Source organism: Miniopterus schreibersii, assembly GCF_964146895.1.
Source record: "Miniopterus schreibersii genome assembly, chromosome: 21".
In the NCBI taxonomy this organism is placed as follows: Eukaryota; Metazoa; Chordata; class Mammalia; order Chiroptera; family Miniopteridae; genus Miniopterus; species Miniopterus schreibersii.
In genome coordinates this window covers 12,354,364-12,378,651 of record NC_138123.1, presented here as the reverse complement: position 1 = coordinate 12,378,651, position 24,288 = coordinate 12,354,364, and the positions used below count along the sequence as shown (strand labels likewise).

General features: G+C 41.5%; 1 protein-coding gene across 6 annotated transcripts in view; it reads left to right on the top strand.

Moving 5' to 3' along the window:
- Positions 1 to 63: 63 nt before the first annotated feature.
- TTC13 (tetratricopeptide repeat domain 13) overlaps positions 64 to 24,288 on the top strand; it is a 59,260-nt gene continuing 35,035 nt past the window's right edge. For all 6 annotated transcript variants that reach the window (XM_081124316.1, XM_081124315.1, XM_081124314.1 and 3 more), the window contains exons 1-4: positions 64 to 406; positions 12,964 to 13,058; positions 16,219 to 16,294; positions 19,257 to 19,327. In XM_081124316.1, coding sequence (XP_080980442.1) covers positions 136 to 406; positions 12,964 to 13,058; positions 16,219 to 16,294; positions 19,257 to 19,327 — 513 coding nt within the window. In that variant the 5' untranslated portion in view covers positions 64 to 135. The remainder of the gene's footprint in view (positions 407 to 12,963; positions 13,059 to 16,218; positions 16,295 to 19,256; positions 19,328 to 24,288) is intronic.

The following is a 24,288-nucleotide window of genomic DNA, read 5'->3' as shown; positions in this document are numbered from 1 at the left end:
GGGACTACAACTCCCAGAAGGCAATGCCACGTTCCGTCTCCGCCCTCCTTTCCACCGCCCACCTGCCAGGCGCGGGTTAAGTCCCGGAGGCCGCCGCGCGCGGCGAGGGCCGCCGCACATGCGCCTTGAGGGAAGATGGCACCTGCCGGCTGCCGCTGCTGCTGTTGCTGCTGCTGGGGAGGCGCTGTGGCCGCCGCGGGCGCCGCCCGGCGCGTCCTGGTGCTGCTGCTGCTGGGGGTCCTGCCCGCGGGGCCGCGCCCGGGCGCCCTGGCCACCGAGCACTACACGCCGCTGTCGCTGCTCAAGCAGGAGCTGCAGCACCGGCAGCAGCAGGAGGCCCCGGCGGGCGGCGGCTGCAGCCCGCAGTCAGGCGACTGGGGGGACCAGTACTCTGCCGAGTGCGGCGGTGAGTGGGCGGGCGGGCAGGCGTCCGGGTGCCGCGGGGCTGGCGGGGCCGACGTGCCGGCCGCCCGGGCCTCTCCGACGCCGGGCGCGGCCAGGGCTCCCGCGCGAGCCGGCTCCACGAGGTGTCACCCCGGGGCGGCTTCCCGCCGCCGCCCCCTCGCCGCCGCGCGCCCTCCTCCCGCAGCCACCTTGGCGGGGGGCGGAGAACAGAGGAGAGAGCCGCCGGAATGCTCCCGGGGCCAGGGCGGCCTCTCCGGAGCCCTAGCAACTGCTGAGAGGGTGGCGGAGGAGCCGGCAGAGGGCCGGGGGAGCCCCCGTTCCTTCCCCGGCCCCTGCTGGTGGCGTGGGAACCAGGCCGGGACTGAGCGACCGAGGAGGACGCGGGCGCAGCCTCGGGGCCGGCGCCCGCAGCAGGGGTGCCTGGCCCGTGTCGGGCCTGGACATCAGGTGTCCTGGCTTCCCGGGCTGATGGCTTGTATGAGACACAGCCTCTGAAAATTCCACCCCTGGGAGAAAGAAGGGGACCCGAGAGCGAGCCCCTTTCAGTCTGCCCTCTGACGTGTTGCTTCGGGCTGCGGAGACGGACCTGCGCCGTCAGGTGCCTCCGGGAGGTGAGGCCCCGCAGGCCTGGAGCCGGTGAGCGTCGCCGTGTGCGCAGGGGACCCCGCCGGCTCCTTCACTGGGCTCGGGCGCTCTTGGCTCCACTAAGCGAGTCGTGAGAGCTGCGAGGGGCGACATCCAGGTGCACGTTTTGTTTTGAAGGTCTGTAGGGGGTGTTCTCGCCCTTCAGTCCCCTCCCTCCCCTCCCCTTGTGTGAGTTGCCTTCGGGCTCCCTTTTAAAAGGTCTGGGTCCACCTGGCTCACTTTTATGAAGTTGCTCCTGTGGCCTGGCGGCAGTGTTCTTTAGCAGCGTGTACCTGGGAGACAGTTTTTGGTTGAGATGAGATGTCAAGATTAGCACACTCCGGTTTCCTTTTAGCACAGTCCGACTTCCTTGAGGAAGTCCCCCTCGCCCAGAGGTATGCGACCGACTTATTGTGTAGCAGGCCTTGACTAGTGACAGCATGAATAAATAGGGCCAGCATTGCACGGTGGAAAAAGAATGGCCTTTACGCCGCTTTCTGGGACTCAGAACGAGTTGTCTGGTCTTTGCAAAATTGCAGCCTCTGTAAGTTGAAGACAACTGTTACCTAATTACAGGGCTTTCTTTTCAGAAACAGCTAACCTATATTGATTGAGAGCTTGCCGTGTGCCCCGTGCTGTGGTGAGAGCTTGAGGTCGGTTAGCCTCTATCAGAACACCAGTAACTACCTCATTGAATGGTGGCTCCTTGTTTCAGATGGAACCCAGGCACAGTGAAATCATCCATTTCCTGAGGTCCCAGAGCTGTGAAAGGGGGAGCCGAGATGGTTAGGCTCCAGATAAAACTCTGTCTTAAACACTAAGTGGTTGTCGGAGAAAAATACATGTGTAGTATTTACTAGCAAATAGTATGTATTGTGTAAATCTTCATTTCCCCTCACTCCTATAGTTGTGTGATGCTCACTCACTACGGGAGACCCAGATTCTTGGCAATGGAAGATACAAATCGATTTATATTCTGAAATCAATTGATATCATTTCACTCTGTGGCATCAGGCTTATGCCGGTGTTCAAGAGTCCTCATTTGAGCCAACGCTGACCCGTACTGTGCTTTCCTCCAGATGAAGATAGATGTGGGTTTTCAGAAACCGGGAGGAATCATCCTGTCCATCCCCCAGTCTCACACACCGACACCAGTGTCTAATGTTCTCTGCTTCAGCGGGTGAATGCTGCTCTAGGAGGTTTTAAGCACAACTTATTTCAATGTTTCAGTTTTCTTTTTACCTCCCCCATGTAGTACTTCTTGACTTAGCTTGGAATTTAAAATGTGCTGTTGCAAATGAGTGGCATGAGTCTTTCAGACAGCCATGACTGTCCCAATAGTTGCTGACAGGTGCTAAAGTGGCTTTGCCACTGTTGTCGTCAGCCCCAGTAAATAATTCCCGGAGTCCACTGCTTGTGCTTCTTGGGGCTCCAGCTTGTTCTGGTGCTTTACTGGCTGCAGTATGTGACTCCGGAATGTCTCCTCCCTCATTCCTTATCCTGGACAAGCAGGTTGAAGCAGGACCCTCTGAAACCTGTGCTATCCCCACTCTGTCCTGAGAACAGATGTAGGAACAGATTCAGGATTTACAACTAACTATATCACAGCCAAGGGGCTCATGTTCTGTATCCAGAACCCCCATATGGTCAACATAAGGGTCTAGATTAGTGCCAGGAACCAGAACCACTCAGTTCTTCAGAATCAGACAGACTTGACCTCACCGACTATTACCATGTCATCGGCACTTGCTGGCCTGTGCATCTACCAGCATGTCTGAGTCCAGCTGATCCCTATACAGGAGCACAACCACTTTCAGAAGCCTTGTCACAGCTTTTGGATTCAGATGGATGAGTCAGTGCCTGCTTGGGTCTAAGTCTGAACACTGCTGCTGAGCTGTGTATGTAGTCTCTTAAGACAACCCCAGTGACTGTGGGGCCAAAAACAATGGCTAGTGGGAGCCCATGGCGCCGAATAGTGCACTGGCAATGGTTGGCCATGCTGTGTGGACCACCCACAAGGGGAATCCAGGCCCAGGAAGGAGCCGGATGTCAGCGGGCTGAGGTCCAGCTGTGGAGATGGCAAGTGTGGATGATCCTGTGTTATCTCCGCCTGAGCTTTACTATTCCTCAGGCCCCTTTTGCTTGGTCTCCTCCAGCACATTTTTACACTGTACTTTTTACTTTTTAAAGAATTTTTATTGATTTTTAGAGCAAGAGGGAGGGAGAGGGAGAAACATAGATGGAGAGCGAAACATCCACTGGCTGCCTCTTGCACACCCCCTACCAGTGGTCAAGCCCCCAGCCCAGGCGTGTGACCTGACCAGAAATGGAACTGGCAACCTTTCAGTGTATGGGACGATGCCAACTAGCTGAGCCACACCAGCCAGGGCTGCACTTCTTATTTGAAAAGCACATATAACCACAAACTTCTGATTGTCTCTCTGCTTTCCTGTGCTGAAAATAACGTTACTTTTAAAAAGGACACTGTAATGTACATATTTTTCAAATAAAAATACATTTTCCTCGTTACCTTTGCCCTATTAGTTTGGAATTGTGAGAAGAAATACTTAACAGAAGTTTTCCCACAATTCCTTCCCTCAGTTTCAAACTTGTAAACACTATGTACATTCTTACTTAATCCTCATGACACTGAAGTAGGTGCTTTTTTTATCCCCATTTTATCTAAGGTGAAACTGAGGCCAAGAGAAGTTAGGAGAGGTTACACAGGAGAGTAGAGGGGCCGTTTGTGCCTTATCTCCTCAGTGATGTTTGCATATTAGTATAATTTCTTACTAATATTAGTGTTACAGCCCTACACCCTTAAGCATTGTTTGTTGAAGGTTATATTCTTAAGTAATTTCTAGAATTTTGTATTTATATATATGCAAGGATGCTTCACTGACCCAAATGTTTTAACCTCTAGAGCTAGAATGGTTCTGCTCTTTCATGGGAAAGCTCTTTGTGTGCCATTAGATGACACTCAGTATTCTAAGACCCTGGGGACACAGCACAGCTGGCTGAGTTCCAGAGTGGAGCCTGGGCTCCAGTGGGGGAGAAGGCAGTGTATAAAGGGCCTGGTGATAGTGCCTTGAAGAATAGAGAGCAATGTGGGGAGGCTGCTTCGGGCAGGGGCCCGGAAAGGCCTCTGGTCAGGTGCTGTGTGCAGGGACTTGGACAGGGTGAGATTTGGAGAAATGTTAAGTAAATACGTATCTTAATTTGACACCCTAATGTTATAGAGCTGATGCATTAATGTCTAGTTGTTTCCAAAACTTTTGTTTTTTTTCTTTGAAAATGTAGTATTAATAAGAACAGTGAGTTTTTGTGATTTTATTGCCTTCTTGAGGCTTCTCTGGGGAAATGAATAACCCAGATTTGAGTTTCCCCATTGTTCTGTGTGGAGGAAAGTGCAATCGTGCCTGTCCACAGAAAAATAAGGAAGTAACCAGCAATCTAGCTCTGTGTTTTTGACCAAGTCAGTGAGGCTTAAAGATTGTTACAAATGTTATCTTCCTTAACCAAGGAACCAGTCATTTCTGATAAGGAATCTGTAGACGGGAACTTTTATAATGAGAGCTATTTCCTTTTTTGTTCTGGCTACGAGGAAATTAAGGACCAAATAAAATTTTATGCTCAGCCATGGCACCTGTGGTAACCCTTACTGTTAGTATAGTTGCTCAGTCCTTTTTCTGCCTTGGCCCTGACTGTCTGTTTGTTATTATATATAGTTTTATGGCAAATCTCTTCTGATCTTTTTTGAAGGCATGTGTGAGCAGATTTGCCAGTGTAAAGTTGCTCGCAGAGAATGTAGCACGGGTGATGAAGAGATTCAGATGTTTTCTTGCCCAGCTCTGGCCACCGTGGGTTGCCCTGAGGGTGTCTGCTTCTTTTGCTAACTGAGCAGCATCTTTCAGAAAGTCGTGTGGTTGAGGAGCCCCTTTTTGTGGCATGAGGCTGAGAAGGTGCTAGTCCACGGTATGTGCACACCCATTAGCTTTTTCATATAGATGTGGTGTCGTTAAGGATTACACTTACCTTTAAAAAGATCTATGCTGATAGACATTCAGCTTTGGGTGATGAGGGTTAACTTTCTTTCCCTCTGGATGAGGGCAGAAAATACATGGCCTGGGTGTTGGACTCTGCCCTATGTGGAACGTGGCGACAGGAAGTGGCAGAGCACTTGCCGTATAAAAACTTTCCAACTAGTCTCTCTGCCTTGTGTAGACGGCTTGACTTCAGCGCACTAATACTTGGCCCAGTGACCGACTTTTAAAGCTTCCCCTTATCACAATGTGATGTTTTAAGGAGGTCATCTTATCTTTATGTTTGGTCATATTTTCTTGGAGATAGAATATGCACAGAATATATTGAAGAAGCAGAATTTTAATGCTTTTCACTCTGGATTAATGCTTTCCAACTTTCTCCTTCTGTTACCTTTTTTATTTTTACTTTTTGTTGAAATACGACATATATGCAGAAAATAAGTGTATAGCTCCATGAATTTTCACAAACTGAGCAGCTTGTGTAACCAGAAAGAACCCCAACCATTAAGTGATGCCTATTTTTAAGCTTGCTAATAAAGCCTCACCCCATGTTACCCTAGCTTCATTTGGAATACTTGGTATGGCTTTATTTCCAATTCAGGAACCAGCATGGTGCAGTGGACTTACCTGCTCAGCACCTGTGTCAGATGGTCCATCCTCTGCTCGGCGCCTCTTCTACAGGAAAGACAGACCAGTCGATGTCTCTTGCGACTTTTCCTCCTGTGTTTGGGATATTCTGAGTGACTCTGTTCCCTTGTCGCTAACACTTTCATATCACTGCCTGACTCTGCTTCAGCTTTCTCAGTAGACATTTAACAGTATGTACGGGTTTATGAGAAAGTCTTCAGCTCTTAAAAGTATGTGCCCCTTTGAGCACCTGCTATATCTTTCATCCAGTGTTGAACCCCAGGCTAAGCGGCAGCCTTTGTGGGTAAGGCCAGCTGCCCAGCTTGTTGGCCACGGCACCCTCCACCCTACTCTGTTCTTGGATCGGCGCCACTGCAGCTGTCCAACTCCTTTTTATTTGGTTTTGTACATTCTTTACGTATGTTAATACTTTTATGTGGATTAATTAATACAGCTTTGATCAGATTACATTCATGTTCTGTTAGAAAGCCCTTATGTCTCTTTAAGGTGGCTTCGAAAATCCTGTTCTAATGGATTAATCATATGTTGATTTTATAATCTAATTCTCAGTAGGCAGCCTCTGTTTTCAAGGTGTTTTTTAATAACTTCCACATCTCAGGTGCCAATGAGCAGTATTTTATTAGAATAAAAGAAGTATGTAAATTCTTCAGAGGAGATTTTTCCTGTTATAACATTCTAAAAGAAATTTACCACTAGGCCCATGGAACAATGTCGTGTTCAGTGTCCTAAACCATGGTTGTCTTACAAATGCAGAAATTGCTAAAAAGCAAAAGGTGCTACAGGTTGATGCTACACAGCAGCCTCTTGGCCTTCAGGTAGCTCTTGAAAGCCTGCCAGACCAATGCTGTCTTCCTTCTCTTCCCAGGTTACCTTACACCTAGGACTAGAATTATCAAGAAATACCTGGCCTCTGACTTCCAAGTTCTGGCCTGTCCATAGGAAAAGCTCAGTTATCGTTGTTTTCAGGTGAACTCAGCACACTGTCTGTTATAATGAGAGTGAGGTAGTCAGGTGATAAGCACAGTCCAGCAGCTGTTGAATTCTTACAAAACGTTTTCCTTCAGGGATTGGCCATGGGTTTGCTGTTTGCAAGTTTTCACTCAGTTTTCACTTGCAGACCTCAATGTGTGACAAATACGTGCTACTTCCAATGCCACCTCTTCTCTCTAGGAGGTAATGCCCTTTTCTTATTTCATTGAGAAAGAATCTGTTAGAAGACAACTTCCATGCTTCCCCACCATCCTAGCATCAGTCTGCCTGCAGTTTTGGCCTTTGGTGCAGTCTCCTTGTGCGCAGGATATCACTCCCTCTTGTCTTCCATCAGCATCCGCATGGGTCTAATGGCCCCCATCTTGAAAAAACAAGCAACAAAGACAGGACCAGTGTCTTTCCAGCCACTGCATCATCTCTGCTTCCTGTTACAGCAGAATTCCTCAAAGGAGGTGTTTATATGCTCTGCCTCCGCGTCTTCAGTGCTCTCTTGAACCTACCAGTCAGCTCTGTTGGGGAGGAAACATTTCTCCTCTACCCTTCTAGCTGCTTCTGGCTGGTCTAAGAATTAAATTGAAATGAGACAGATTAACAGGAGAAAAACAAAATTGAATTTTATCCATATGGGTCAGGCAGTCAGGCAGTCAGGCATTGGAGGCTTTATATGCCATCCTGAGCTGAGGAGAAAGGGGCAGGGAGTGGTCTGGGACTTCAGAGGGAAGGAAAGCCTTACACAGGGAGATGGGAAGAACAGGTGTTTGGTAAACAAACGTTTGCCGTGTTGTGCAGAGACAAAGGGACAGAGAGGACTTTGAACTAACAAGTCTTGCTAAGTTTCTCTTCTAGTTCAAGACACTTGGCTGTACTCTGCAGCTATCTCTGGTGATGGCTCTCTTCCTGCTGCTACAGGCCCTCTATCTAAATTCTTTTAGGCAGTTAAGGGAGGTAAAGAAACACTTCCTGAGTCTTCTGTTTCTTGTCTCTGCACCCAGTCTGCCCTTCTTAAAGTCAGCCATGTGTTAGGTGTGGAGGAAAGAAGTGGATGGCGTTGCTGTACCTACACCGATCATTGCCAGCGTTAAGCATTAGCGGAGGAGCGGTGGCAAGTGTACCCTGGACCTTTATCAGTGTGGTGCCCTCGAGTGCAGATGTGGCATGTCTCAGCTTCGCTCTTCCTTCATTTTATGACCTTGAACATGTCCATTAACGTTGAGCTTATTTCCCCACGCGTACAATGAGCCTAAGGCAATGATTATCAAGTTCACATTGACAGCTCTTATTTCTGTCTGGGATTTCCTAACTACATGCAAGACAGCTTCCAGCTCAGCACCTCACAAGCTCTTGGCTCAACACCAAAGGCAGCTCTTTCCTCAAAACTGTTCTTCCTCTTAAACTTACAATTTCAGTTTGTGGCACCAATCCTTTTCTGGCTGCCCAAACCAGAAGCCGGTGCCTTTTCCCACTGGTTGTGCCCAGTTTTTCTCAGAGCGCTGTCATTTGTATTTCATATATCTCTTTAAACCATGACCCTCTATTTGAACCCAGTGGCCTCTGCCTTGTTTGGACGCTTCCCATTTTTAAACTGGCCACGGCCTCCCGCTTCGCCTCCCTGCTCTGGTCCCCAGTCCTTCTGTCCTTGCACACCTGCCAGTGATCCTGCCTCCTGCTTAGGCCTCCCATGGCTTCTTAGTGTTAAAGAAGAAAGGGAATAAGTGATAAATGAACTGGATACTTAACTTGAGAAACCAGACGAGAGAGAAGGGACGTTGGAAGGATTAAATGGAACCAACCCGGAACAAATGAATTAAAAGCAGATCAACAATAGAATTGGTAAATAGATCCCAGAGTTGGTTCTTTAAAAAGAATAAAATGTAAAAGGAATAAAATAGATAAACTAATAAGGCCAACAGGTACATGGAGAGGAGATGCAAACGTGTGTTATGAATGAGGGTCTGTGTGCCCGATGGAGGCCTTCAGAACAAAGAGACAGCTGTAGAAATCTCTGCTAATAAGGTTAAAATAGGAAGCAACAAAGAAATGGCCAGGAAGGCGATGTTTAAAGAAAAGATGAGATTCTGTAATACGTTTTGAGAATATTTCTGCAGTGACTACCATTGAATTTTACTTGTATGACCTAAGCAAGGAGGGAAACAGAGCTTTTCCTAATTCCATGGAAATCTATACCCTTTAAATACAGCTGGTTGGGTTGTTATTGTAAAATAATTGAAGCCATGGTGAAGTAGATATTTTTATATTGAAGAACAAATTTAATCTCCTGTTCCAGACTCATTACAACTCTAACAAACAACTCTTTTTTTTTTTGTCGACAGAGAAAAACTCTAATACAGATGGGGGGAAAAGAAAGCTATAACGTAGTTATAAAAGTCCTAAGTGAAATTGTAAACTGAAGTCAGCAAGCAATGAAAAGAATAATCTGCCTTGATCAATTAGTTTATTCTAGAAGTACATGTATGGTTCAACTTTTGAAAAAATTGATTAATTACCTTAATAGGTCAAAGGAGAAAAATCATGATTATCTTAAAGAAATATCCAAAAGCACTGGATAAAGTCAGCCAGCTTTCCTGATTTGAAATTTTAAGTAAAACAAAGAATAGGAGAATCTTTCCTCTTTATGGTAAAATCCATCCATCTCAACCCATAGCCACATACAGAAGCTTCTCACTGGATGTTTATAAATGTTAAATGAAAATTTTTTTATCAAAAGTCGAGGAAATTCTGGGTCATTAAATGAAATATTAATGTCGCTGATAAGCAGGAATGCCTTTTGTCACTAGTATTCTTGAGCACTTTTTTGGAGGTTTTATCTAGTACAGTAAGATGCTAAGTGAGTATAAATATTAAAAAGACCTTGATATAATTACATGTAGATGATACAATTATTCACTAAGTAAATGGAGACAATACAGCTGTTAAGAGTGCAGTGATGTGGACAAATAAAATACTCAGCCTTAGCCAGTTAAGACAATATATATAGGGTGCTTATCTCTGCCTGCACAGCTCTCCCAGTTCTGCCAGCCTCCCTTGGACCTTCACCTGTGAAATCCTTAACTTCCTCCGAGCTCCCTTTACTGGTTCCTGGCACAGACTCAGAACCAGACTGCCTGGGCTCAAGCCCCACCTCCACCGCTTTGCCAGAGTGGAGCCTTGGCAAATTAGTCTCTCTGCCCATTTTCCTTGACTTTAAAATGGGGATTAGGGTCTTACACAAGGCAGGCCGATATCAGTATATACTGGCTGCTTCAAAATGTGCCCTGACTCATAAACCGTTGTGATTTTACATTTCTTTGTGTGACTCTGATTACTGTCCTTTCCTCCGCTGAACCATAATTTCTAAATTCAAGGCCAGGGGTTATTTCTGATGTTGACCACCATTGAGGCTAAGGCCGCAACTGGAACACAGTACAGCTCAACAAATATGTACTGAATCAGTGTATCAACCAATTTCTTTTTAATTCACAACAAACTTGAATATATAAGTTCTATATAAAAATTATAAAATTTCACATGGGTTAATGAAAGACTTCAGTAGATTAAATTTTGAAAAAGTCAAGTTTCCTTCCTCTCATTAATCTACAATTTTAATATATTTCCAGTAAAAATCATAGAGGATATGATTTTTGTTTTGGAACTGTAACTAAATGACCGAATTTTTCTGAAGAAAGAATGCTTATCCAAATAGACAAGAAATTTTGGGGGAAAAATTACATCTAATGTAAAGCAAAGCCTCACCAATTTACATTTTATTGTAAGGTCACAATAATGGAAGCATTGTGACACTGAAGTCAGAATAAGCATCGTGATGAGGGACTAGAAAGTCTAGAGACAACAACAAAATGCATGTGTATTGCAGAGAATTGAAATTTTATTTAAAAATATTAAAATGATATGTAATCTCACCAGTTTAAATACTGTACAAGAAAAATTAATCATATGGCGAAGTGTTTACATTATGTTATTAAATTGAAAGGGCAGGTTGCTAAACAATATCTCATTTATTTCTCAAAACCAGATGATAATGAGAATGATAAACATGTTTCCTTATTTAAATCTCACAACCCCTCCTGTGAGGTGGGTACTGTTATTGACTCTGTTTTACAGTAAGTCAAGAAACTAAAAATTGGAGAGGCTAAAAGTCAGCAACCAAGAGCTAGTAAGTGTCAGAGAAAAGGAATTCGAACCTAGGCCATCTGATTTCAGAATTATCACTCTTGATTACAGACATCAACAGTTTCACAGTGGGACTCAAAGCATCTGGGTGTTCTGAATGACTTTTATCTCTGTTTTGGGGTTTTTCTTTGCTTTCTACAATGAACATGAATTACCGGAATTTTTTAAAAGTCAAACTCCATGTGGAGATTGGGCAGTTCTCTGTCAGAACTATTGCAGAAGTTGGATATACATAATCTCAAAGATTCCTTTAAAAAAAAGTCTAGAAATATACCCTAGTATGTATTGTAAAGGGCATTGAAATTGATAGTTTAATAGCGGTGATGGGATACCCGGCTATTTGGAAAATAGATAATTAGAAATTCTCTGTATCTTGTGCTGGAATAGATTCATATAGTTTCAAAATGAGCAAAGGATATGAGCGATTTACAAAAGAAGAGATGCAAATGGCCATTAAAGCCAAAGTTGAATCTCACTAGTACTATTTACAGATTGGGGGACAGGAAAGGGATGCCGGTGCTCATAGTGGGGGATAGGCCGGCCCAGCCTTCCCCTGGCAGCGGGGTGGTCACTGCGTCCTGGGAGGGAAATGGAGCAACATACGTGAAAGGTCTCAACATTGCTCATATCCTTTGCCTCAGAAATGGTAGTTGTCAGAATTTAATTTAATTGCCTAATTGAGTACATTTATAAAAATATAGCTCATGGATACTCATTGAAACACACTACTTTGACTTACACAACACTTTGAGGCAAAACTCACGTAACACAAAAATTAACTGTTTTTAAGTGAACAATTTAGTGGCATTTAGTACATTCACAGTGTTACGCATTCACCCCAAAACATTCCCATCACTCCAAAGTAAAGCCCCATGTCTGTTAAGCAGTTTCTCCCGATTTCCTCCTTCAGCAGCCAGTGTCCTTTCTGTCTTGGGGCGTTTATCTGTTCTGGATAGTTCATGATAGTGGAGTCACGTGCTGTGTGACCTTTTATGTCTGATTTCTTTCGCTTGGTTTGTGTTTGGAGGTTCTCTCATGTTGCAGTATGTGTCAGTACTTCATTCCTTTCAAGGCTGAGTAATATCCCAGTGTGTGTATATACTGCAGTTCGTTTATGTGCTGTCTGTTGATGGACATTGGGGCTGTTTCCTCCTTTGTTACCATAAACAGTGCTCTGTGAACATGCAGGCACACGGTCTTCTTTGGCTTCATTTTTATTTCTTTGGGCGGTGTACCTAGGAGCAGAATGGTGGGATCATACACTCATCCTGCGTTTCACTTTCTGAGGAACTGCCAAACTGTTTTCCACAGTAACCACACCGTTTCCCATCCCCATCAGCAATGCACAAGGGCTCTAACTTCTCTAATCCTTGCCAACACTTGAGACTTTCCATTTCACAGAAAATTATTGCCGTCCTAGTGGGTGTGAAGTGGTCCCGCATCATGGTTTTATTTGCATTCCCTGATTAATAATTCATCTTTCATGAATGCAGTGCCCATTTTTACATATTCTTTGGAAAATTGCCGATTCAGGCCCTTTGACTGTTTTTTAATTGAGTTGTCTTTTGCTTGTTGAAATTTAGGTTATTTGTATTCTGTGATACTAGATCCTTAGTGCATATCTTTTAATGTTAGTTCTCCTGGCCTGAAATGTTTTCCTTTCTGTGATTTTTTTTTTTTTTTTAAACCTATGGTAAATGCTGCAGGTGGGAGAGGGTAATGAAAGGGTCTTAGTAACTATACTGATTCCACATGTGCAGTGAGGCTAGCGTTGGAGCAGGACTGTTTTTGCCCTGTTGCCCTTAGATAAGTTCTTACCTATCTAAACCTCACTTTAGCACCTGGGAAGTCTAGCTGGTTTTGATCATTTCCATGTTGGTTTTGAGGACAGTCATGAATGGGTGTGCACAATACTCGGAAACTGCAAACGTTAACACAGCTGTAAAGGTGGAGTATACACTTGTCCTTATTTTGACTTTGAGGATTTTTAACGTTCCAATTCATAGTTTAGCAGCTAAGAGCCATACATTTAAGGTGAGAATAACAAGGAATGTTTGCTTTCCAGAGTCGTCCTTCCTGAACTTCCACGACTCAGACTGCGAGCCCAGAGGATCATTGCCCTGTGACTCCCTGCTTTCCCTCAACACTGAGAAGATCCTGGTACGCATCTTCTGTCCATGGCTTCTGTTTCTGTGGTATGAGTCCCAAAAGGTGGAGGTCACCCATGTTTATTAACTAGGAGTTGAGCCCAGTGGTTCTGTGTGCACAAAGTAAAAATAGTTCATCTGGTATTTGGTCACATTGAATTATGACGACCTAGGAATTGGGTGGTTGATCATTCTGGACCTAGGATATTTTACTGTTAAGTTCTAAGGAATAAAAGGTGATCATGAGCCTTATTTCTAGGAGCCTTATGTTCTTGAAAGTATAGTACAATCTTATTTTTCCAGCCTTCAGCTGTGCGGCTGTCTTACATGTCTGTATTTTTTTTATCAGTACGAGCTAAACTGTGCAGGAGAGCTCTCCACTCGGGATGAGTGCCCAGCACTGGCACTGTCTGTGTCCCTCTGTCCACATTAGTATGTGTGTTCCTCCGGCTTTGCCGCCTCGAGATGGAGGCTCTGCTTGCTTGCTCCTCACACTTCTATGAAGCTGAGTTATTCTTTCAATGCCCTGGGTAACATATTTTTTCTGCAGGCCTTTCCTCTCAACATCCAGGTAGATACTGTTTTCTTCTTTTGTTTCAAGTTCCACTTTGGTATACTCTTTCTTTTCCAAACAAAGCTTTGCCTTTTCCTGTAAGAACTACTGTCAATAGGTAGGAGTTGCAAACTAAAGAATGATCAGCTGATTTTGCCAAACTCATTGCATAGCAGTCAAATTGATATATGGGAAAACTTTAGACTTGTCCAAGACCAGACTGTGTTATCTTATAATGTAGTGAGTTGGCCATCACAGCAAACAGTTAGTAGAGATTGGATAATCCCCACCTTGGATAGGTGGTTAGATTCTTAGAGTTATGAGGGAGCTTCTGACTGACAGTAATTCACATATTTTCTAGTTGTATTTTCAGTTTGAGATGGCACTAGCTGGTAACCTATGGGAGAAAGCCCACCGATCTTGGTCTTTCATTTTCCCTATATTAAAAATATGGGAGTTAGATGATTCATTCTTTCATTCATTCTCTGGATATTTATCTGGCACCTATTACGTGGCAGGCATTGTGCTAAGTACTGGGAATACAGTGGCAAGCCAGACAGCCTTGGTCCCTGTACTTGCTACTCCTACAGTCGCTAACCAAATAATTCTACAAATAAACATAGGAGTACAGTTGTGCAAATCATATGAAGGAAAAGCAAAGGATCAACATAATCTCCCTTCGATGTGGGGATCAGGTGAGACAGCTTTCAGGAATGAAACATCAGCTGGCACCTGAAGGATGGACTGGGGTCAGTCTACTAGTGACGTGGGGCCTGTCATAGCTCCTCCTTTCTGTCCACAGCAGCCATTGGAAAGGTTCTTTTTGATTAAGAAATGAATTTGCCCCTACTCTACTTCCCCTGCCCACTTCTGTTACAGATTTTCTTTGTAATGCATTAAAAAGAGTTTTGAATCAGAAATGGTCTTCAGTACACTCTTGATGTTGGGGTTTTATTTCTGTTCCACATCTTTTTGCATAAAGCCTTGACAAATGGCAGACTTCCTGAATGCTGGATGAAATTAATAAGACTTTTTAAGTATTAAAAGAATTATTTATAGCCTCCTTTTCTTGGCTCCAAGCAATTTATTAAGCAGAAAAATCTTTTGCCTCTGTGTGCTTGTCCTCAATCATCTAACAAAGAGGAGGGACTCGTGTCTAGTCACACGTGGACGTCTGCACAGTGCTGTACTTCTGTCATATGTTAAATGTGCTGCTTTCTGAAGAAGCCTCACATGGTTTCCAGGTACGGAAGCTCCCAGCTAATGGGCAGAACAGGAGAGAGCTGGCTGAGCCTCTCTCTAGTCATCAGGTTTTACTGGAGGAATAAAGTGTAAAACCTTCCCCTAGTGGCAGAATTCTCAGGTGTTTCATTCCTTCCAGAGTCCTGAAGTGAAGTGAGAACTGAGTCCTGAACTGTGGTGCTCTCTGACCTGTGTCATTTTACTTTTGTTTTAATCAGAAGTAGCTTATTCTTGGTCTGTTTTATGGGAAAACCAAATACCGCTCTGTATCTGAACACCCATCTGGATTTTGCATGTCTTGGGAATGCAGGTGGACATACCTTGTTGCTCTGTTATTTGAGTCAGGGAAGCTGGGAGCATGGTTCATCATGGCTGATGACTCCCAATCATTGGCCAAGTAGCATGTACTTAGTCAGAAGAGTATCCCGTGTGAAATTATTTGGCTGTCATATATGGAATATGGATTTAAACAAAGAATTAAAAGCATTGGGATGTCACTGGGTTCCAATCCCAGTTTTGCCAAAAGTGACAGATTGTCTTAGCTTTTCCCGTCTGTGTTTGTACAAGTTTTAATCGTGTCTTAGGCGGATCTGGTATGAACTTGTCTAATGTAAACCCTGTCGGCTTAGTGTATCACAGCTTAGCATCAACAGCCACATCTGGGGAAGTAGCAGCTGTTTATCAGACACGATTTGTCTCCAAAACTTGGTGACGCCGTCATTTTATATGGTGGACAAATCCTGCCTGTGAAATCATCCCAGTTACTAAGCTGACTTATATAGTTTGTTGTTCCTAGTCCCACTTTTGTTCTAGCTCTCCTGCTGAATGTGCGTGTGTCCGAGTGGATTCTGCCTGGGCGAGTCCACTGCGTTACAGGGAGGGTTATGTTCGTTATTTGCTGTGTGTTACTCAACAGAACATCTTTTTTCTTGGTCAGATTTTGTTGGTCCTTCTATGGTGTCATCTCTGTACAACTTGTAGCTTTTATTTCTAAAGTATGTGTAGGGTTTAAAAAGCAATATTGTGTTATCAAGGCACATTGAAGAACTGGTCACTAGAATGTTATTTTTGCAACACAGTTGAGGTTATTAGATAGTCTGTGGAGATGTGGAGGGAGCTTTGAAGCAGCCAGCAAGGTTAACCCCTGGTCGGGGGGAGACGGTTCTGGTTCCTTAGAAATGGAACCACCAGATCAAGGGAGGAATCAAATAGGTTACACACAGACAGTGCCCTTGAAGTATGCATTTGATACAACTTAAAGTGAAATTTTATTGCTTTCATAAAAATTCACTATAGCTTTACTTTTTCAAAAGTTAGGTTTTTATTATGTGTTCTCTCCATTTGTGATAAGCTAAAATGTGTGTCTTTTTTATTTCAGAGCCAGGCCAAGTCTATTGCAGAACAGAAGAGATTCCCATTTGCTACTGACAATGACAGCACAAATGAGGAGTTAGGTGAGACCTGAGTTGGGGGACATTCCTGTGGTTTTGCTTCAAATTTGTGATTAGATGCACAGCAGGTAGGCTGGATGGTAAGGTAGAAATAGCACAGAGACCGACAGACTGGCTCTGCTAGTGTGAGTGGTTTGATCCTGTGCATCATGTCATAAAATAAAAGGCTTGGATGGAATGATCAGGAAGGACTGTTCCATCTCTATGTTTCTATGGAAATAGTTATGGTAATGAGTTCTTAGGAGCTGTTACTCATTAAAAGGTTGTGTGCTGTCATCGAATTTGAACAATGAAGTGAAAGCAGAAGGGAGTCACGCCTGCTTTCATCTTGAGTAACAGAATAGCTAGGCTTAGGTTAATCTCACGAGGACAGTCATCACCCTGGGTTCTGAGAGCATGGGTGTAGAAAGTTGAGTTTATTTAGATCTGAAAGGGGGTCGTGCAGTTTTACTTGTTTGTGACTTGTTTTAAAATAAACATGTCTGACATGTTTTGGGGTGTGTCTCCTCATTGCCTGGTCAGCTCACACTTGAAGGAGTGGAAACAGGTGGATACAAGACTGAACCGTGGAGCTGGACAGACTTCACATGAGCATGTGCTCGCCCCAGGCACCTGCAGAAAAATTTTCTAATTTACAGATAATCGTTTTATGCTTTCCTCGGCCATGCGCAGTTTATATTCAGACTGAGCACTTCTCGTTTTGGCTCCTTTCCTCTGTTAGTGCAGATGGTTGAGAGTTGACTACTTTGAGAGTATTATTAACTTTTTGGTGATATTCATTGAGTAGCTTTAACAATTAATTACCCTTTAAGGCACCAGATTTGGTCTTTTCTGAAGTCCTTGGATTCTGTGCAGCCTCGTACTCATTTATTCAATAATAAGCAACGGCCTTCTGTGTGCTAGGCCTGTTCTGTGCTCTGAGAACAATCCCTCCCAATAGACCCTGGGATGGTACAGGCCTGAGCTGGCCTAGCATCTTTTGTACCACAGTATTTTTTCTTTGGAAAAATGACTTCTGTCAACATATTCCTTGTCAGGACACATGGAGTTGCTGGTTAGTAATGATTTCTGTGAGAATTCCAGGTATCCCAGTTTTTCTTTATGTCTTTGGACTCCATAAGAAAATTTAGATCCTGATAGTTACTTATATTTGTGTAAGATTTGGATTATATTTTTAATGGATACTTCTGGGTTTTTCTCAAAAATTGTTTAGTTTTATATGGAAAGACTTGAGAGCTGCATTTGGTTTATTTGTGCAGAATTCAACATTTAGACGTGGACAACTTAAACATGTTGCTGAGTGCAGTATTTATTCCCAAAACTGTATTCGTTTTATGGGTCACTTATGCATTGTCCATTCAACAGATATATTGTCTTTCCAATATACCATCATCTCCCTACATTCAAAGAAGGACAAGTTTTTGTTTCAGCCCCTGTTCATGGAATCCTCAAGGAATTCAAGCTGTTTTTCAGTCCAGGCCAGTACACAGCCTTGATGTATTTTATATTTCAGGGAAGGTGTTGGTGTGGAGGGTGGGTGACGGATCCAGGCTGCCTGGTTCCTCTTTCCCACTCACTGCATGTTGTCTTTGGATAGTTTGTTTAACTACTTTATGCTTGTCCGCAAATGGGAATGATAATTGTACCTGCCTCATTGCAATTAAGGACTAAGTGAGTTAATACGTGTAAGTGCTCAGGGCTGTGCCTTGCACGTATTAAGAGCACAATACATGTAACTATTATTACTATTTGTTGCTTTTACCACTGATATGACTGGACCCCACCAAAGAAGTCTCTGGTTACCTTGTTATGTGGTACCACTATCTGAATATCCATTATTATTCTGAATATGAGTTTGACCTTAATATAGCTTTTCAAAGACATTGGGATAAAAACCGTCGTTTTTTTAATTTTGAAGAATGCCTACAAAAGCTCTTGTATTATTCTGATGCTCTGTGTTTTAGAACTTTAATTTCCTCAAGTTAGTTATAATCTAACTCGCTGCATTTAATGTTTTACTACATTTACAGTTTTTTGCTACTTTTTTTAACTTGTAGGAAATTTAAGCTCTAATAACAGTAAAAGGTTTTGTTGCCCATCTTCTTGAACGCCTACTAGATCCCAGAGTTAAAGTTGCAATACAGCTTTTTTGCAAAGAAACGTGATCAATATAGTATTACATTGAATGACTAATATTTTTTTCAGGTGTATTTGGGGCTATATGAAGTTAAGGCAAAAATTAGATGAAAATGTAATTCATAATGTTAAAATGTATTGTTTTTAGGACAGGTGAAAAGGTTTAGTCAAAATATTGTCATGTTTTAAGAGATTGTCATGTTTCTAATTTGAAAATACCACTTACCTAAACAGTTTGATCAAAACCATTCATCATTAGTGTATATTTTGAGTAGTGTTTTGACTATATTTTGGATGAGAGAGGTAGAAAAAAGACTACCATTTCATTGCAATGGTGTGAATTATTTACAGTTAAATGTTATATTAATATATTATTAATTTGTCCTCATTAAGTAATTGGTAGTGAATTTAGCACCTCCAGTAGTGGAGATTTGTGATGCTATTTGGGTATTTCTCATGACTTTCACAGTAAAGTCACATTGCCGTGTTATATGGATATTGTTGAGGCTTATTATTAGCTCTTTTGATATATAGATAGGAAACATCATAAAGGTTATTGGGTAGTTGAAAGTGAGTGATGGACTTAGAAAAAGATAATTACTTCTTGTAGGCAGATGTTTAATAGATGGCTTTAATAATTTAAATCTAGATAAAACTGGAAGACTGATTAGCAAGTGCTGAGTGGTAGAGGAATTCGATTACATCTTATTAATTTCTAGGGTTTCTTTAACTGCTTCTAGTCCTTGCAGCTGCCTTTTAAGATTCAGTAAAGAATTTAGTTACTGATTCTAGTCTGAGCTCTTTAATGTTTTTTTATTTTGTCTCATAGCTATTGCTTATGTGCTGATTGGCAGTGGTCTCTATGATGAAGCAATAAGACATTTCTCAACAATGCTTCAGGTAATTTTTCTTCTTAATTATGTAATTTCAAGTTTATAATCATGATGGAAATATGGACTTATGCCTAGTTGAAGTGCGGCAATAAACCCTCTATTTTAAGATTATATAACTAGAGGAAATCAGCCCTGACTGAGCACCTCCTGAGTGCAGGCCTTGTCCCATGCTGTCATTCAGTTGGCAGTATTACTGCAAATGCAGAAAATGGGCCTCTCCACCGTCGGGCGGCAGGGTGGGATTCAAACACAACTGTAAAAGGATAGTCATCAGCTGCAGTTTACTTTCCTCTACTGTGATGCCTCGCATGGGTGTAGACACTGGCAATTCTTGGAATTCCAGATGTTTACTATGTGTGCAAGAGTTGCTCTCTGTAGTTAACTTAAGCTCCACTCGTGGATTTGTTTCTCACTTTGAAGTATAATGATGAGACTCTTTAATGGAAGTATTGGGCCTTTGGTGATTGATAGCTGCGTTAAAATCTGGTTAAGGTAAAATGTTTAAGTATACTGTATGAAAGTTGGAAAGGGAGCCTTCATGGAACCTGACATTGTTGGCCTTATATGTCCTTTCATCACTTACCTGTTTTTGTAGCTACTTGACCGTTACTGATTGTTGATGTGTTTGTCCAGTAGAGAACAGTGAAGAAACCATGGACTTTAGAGTTAGAGATACCCAGGTTCTGATCCACTCAGCTGCTTACTAGCAAGTTTTTAACCTCCTGGATTATAGGGATAATAATAACTGTCTCCAAAAGTATTCTTGTTAGGTTTAAATGAAATACCTTATAAAGTACTTAGTACCCAGCGGCTGTCACATAGTAAGTGCTCAGTAAATTTTAACTGCTCAAAGCACCATTCTGGTGTATTTTTCTGTGCTGATACACTAAGAGCCAACAGATAGTTTACAATCCAGCAGGTAGACTTAATTTTTAGATAATAATTTTGAAATTTTTGCGCTTTTCTCATTTTTAAACATAAGTTTAGTTATGTTAATAACTCTATCTTTGCTCTCAAAAAAAGTGATGAGATGTTTTTTAGTTATTACTTTAAAGTCCCCAAGGAGCTGTGCCTTTGGGTCGTCATAGGGAATTATATTCTTCAGTGGAGTTTAAAGTACAAAGGATAGAGAGTAAAGAGTTTTTGAAATCACCTTTCTGTTTAACATTGCAGTATTTAAAAAGATAAGCAAAAACTTTTACATAATTAACACTTGACTCTGGTTTGAAAGGGAAGTTTTGATACATATATAAGAGCAAATGTCAATTAACTTATGGTGACCAACAGCAAAAAACAGTACGAGTTTGCAGATATATTATCAATTCATTCAACTTCTTGAAAATATTATTACCATTGTAATTGAAGGCAATATAGCAATGTTAAAGACAAAACTTTAAATAATAAAAAAATTCCAATTTTGCCACTCCACCACTAAAGTCTTTTATTTATGAGCTTTTCAAAGTATGCATTTGTGTTTTATAATCTGATCATATATACTATTTTATATTACATTTTCATTCAGTTTTATAAATAAATGCTTTTCAGTATTTCTCTACAATTTGAGATTTTAATGGCTCTATAACATGCCTTTGTATTTTCCATTTATTGTTGCAAAACATTTCTCTTCTGATTGTGTTCAGGAAGTAAATCTTTGTGCTGAGAAAAGATATTAATATATTGAAATTTGATAGAGCATTTTCATCAACCTATGATATATTGGGTTACTTTCATCTGGGAAATTTTTCTTCGTGAAAGTGTGGATTATAAGGTTGGACTGGTTTCCTGGTGATTAAGGCAATTGATGGGGCAGGAGTGGGGACTGAGGGAGCAGCGATAAGTTTAGACACTACTGGTCATTAGAAAAAAGAACTGGACAGTCACTTATATTTTTATATGGAATTAGAGTGCCTTGGGCTCTCCTGCTGGTGCTTTTTGTGGTGATTTTTCTCTTCTTACCCTTCATTTTGGTGCCTCCCAGCCTTTCCACATCATATCACTTGTGGAAAATCATATTTGCATTGCACACTGGAGTAAACAGGAGCAAATTTAAATTTCAGATAGAGCTTGTGGACATTTGTCACATTGTCTTTATATTACTGACAAACACTAAATATAAGGATTTGATATTAAATGCTAAAGTTCTTTTTACCATTTTAATAAGAAACTAATTCCTGCTTTTCTGGGCTAAACTTTTCCATATTAGGCTTTATGTTTGAAAGTAAGAGTTTTGGTTGATTTCTTCAAATTCTTGGTAGCCAGTCTCATCGAGAAACTATCCAAGTAGGTGGTAGCAAGTGTGCAAAGAATAGTTGTTGCTTCATTTCCAATTGACCAAAATTCTTTTTCTCACTGTGAATCAAAGTTTGCATAGGTCAGTCTCTTTAAATGGTATTTTAAAAGCATGATCATCCTTTAAATCTAACTGCCCTTCCTTTTCTTTCATTGGGAAATGCAGTGGTACTATTTCTTGCAGTAACAAAACTGATTTGTATCCCAAAAATACCTTTTCATATTTGGTTCTCGAAACTGGTGACACGTTTCACCTAGTGTGTATGAATGCCTTTCACTCCCCACGTTAGGACCAAACTAAATCTCCTCAGAGAATCGTTACCACCTGCTATTGATGTTTACCTGCTCCTTGCAGGACCATCCACGTTTGCAAATAATCTGATTTTTAAGGCAATAAAAGTCCTTTAACAAATCTGCAGAAATAACTGTTCACACACAAACATCTTGGGTTTTTTAAGTTCATTGACTTGTGACAAAACTTTTTTTGGGCAGCTCGTGAGCTCCACTATAAAGTGTCAGAGCATAGATCTGATTCCATTAATAGAAAGCTGAGAACAAATGAGGCCAAGGGACTTGGATTTAATTACAGTCACCATTTTTATAGGTCATTTAATGTGAAATTTGGGACTATGCATGAGAACTACTTAAATCCCAGAATGACCTTCTGATGTAAAACTTATACCTTCCTGTTGTTTTAGCTGCACCACCAGAGAACAAATTTATGAGATAGTTTCATAATTTTTGTTGTTTCTAAGTGTTCATTTGAATATTTATCCAAATATGGTTTGTTTGGTACATCTACGAAGGAAAAACATGGTCCTCGAGCATAGGGGTTTATAACTGAGCACAATCTCAAGGCTCAGTAGATCTGCCAATCTTCCCAGAAAACTCTGATTTTAAACACTTAGGAATATGTGTTATCTCTACGTCAATGCCCTATGTCCCTTCCTCACGTGTCAGTGCATCAGTGATGGTGTTCTCGAAAAGTGGGACCACTTCCTGATTCCTGTGCTGCTTCGGTCCCCATGCGGGGCTGGGGACCATCAGTGCTGCAGCAATTTTATAGCCTTTGCTTTAGCTGTGTCACCTTGAACTCACAAAAGAACTTTGTTTCTTATTTTACATTAGCAGACAAAATTAAAAACATTTCTCTGATACGATCTTGTAAACATCCTTTATATAAATACATACAGTGGTGCCTCGGTTTTCAAACATCTCCGTTGGCAAACATTTCGGTTTACCAACGCCATAAACCCGGAAGGAAATGCTTTGGTTTCTGAACACGCCTCGGAAGTCGAACGTGCCATGTGGCTTCCACTGAGTGCAAGGTCCTGAGGCCCAGCTGTGGGCTGTTGATCCCTTGGTTTTCGAACGTTTCAGAACTCGAACGGGCTTCCGGAACGGATTACATTCGAAAACCGAGGTGTCTACAACTTAGCCAAAACTTAATGCTCATTACATTGCTGTGTAGTGACTTTTTAAAATTTGTTTATCATTGATCCAGTGACTTTCGAGTTTTAATTAAAAAGCCAGCCTGTGGTGGAAGAATAAATATTTGTAAAATTTATAGTCACTGTATAAGTAATACAATGAGGATAATGAATATAGACCTTTATGGATGTAAAAAAATTAATTTTTGAGAATTGAGACATCTAAGTGGACATCACTCCAATAAAGTAACTATCTTATTATACCATGATTTTGCATTTGTGTAAAGTAAAATTAGAAGATGAAAATAATAGTTTTTATTTAAAATTCTGAAAACTAAAAAATATAATTATTAGACTTGTATACTCAAAAATACTTTGAAAAATGAGCCCAATTTGGTTTTAGAAATAAACATTGGTTTTTATTTGAAAAACAATTCATTATAACATTTCATAAAGAGTTCTGACTTATTGTTAACACCCAAAGCCAATGTTAGGTAATATAGTCGTATCAATCAGAAAAACTGATAGAAGCTATCATTTAATTTAGGAACCCTTAATACTAGACTGTAACTGTGATAACAGCCTCAGTAATTATACACCCTCTTTGCCCTTGGAAAAAATTCTTAAAAAAAAGTATAAATTGAATAGAGCTGTTCAATTTTTTTTTTTTAGGATATTTTTGTAGTCTAATACTAGGCAATAACTGTGATAACCACTGTAATTATACATTCTTCTGTGCTGTCAGAAAAAAATTCTACACAGACTCTTAATTGAATGGAGCCATTCAGTTCATTTTTTTTTTTTTTTTTAGAATTTTCCTCCAGCATAGAAGTATGTATAATTATTGTGGTTGTTATCATAGTTGTAGTCTAGTATTAAGGGTTCCTAAATTGAATAATAGATTTTACTACTTTTTTGACTGATACAACTTTATTATTTTATCTGTCATTGGCAGTACTGAGCCTAAGTCACTGCTGTGGTTAGGATCAGGCCGAGGTGTGATCCCGGGGCAGGGCCGGGGAAGGACTCCATGCTGGGCCACCACAGGGGCCACATGTAAAATTCCAGCAGCCAAAATACCCATAACAGAATTCAGGAAGTTGTCACTGTTTACATATTCAACTGTTGCAGGCTTTTGAATGGCTACATTTTAAAGGTTTAAAATTTTTTATTGCCCCAAAATGTAACAGCTGCGATAGCTGGTGGCCCACCAGAAGCCATTCACCATCTGTGATAAGGCTTTGCCTTA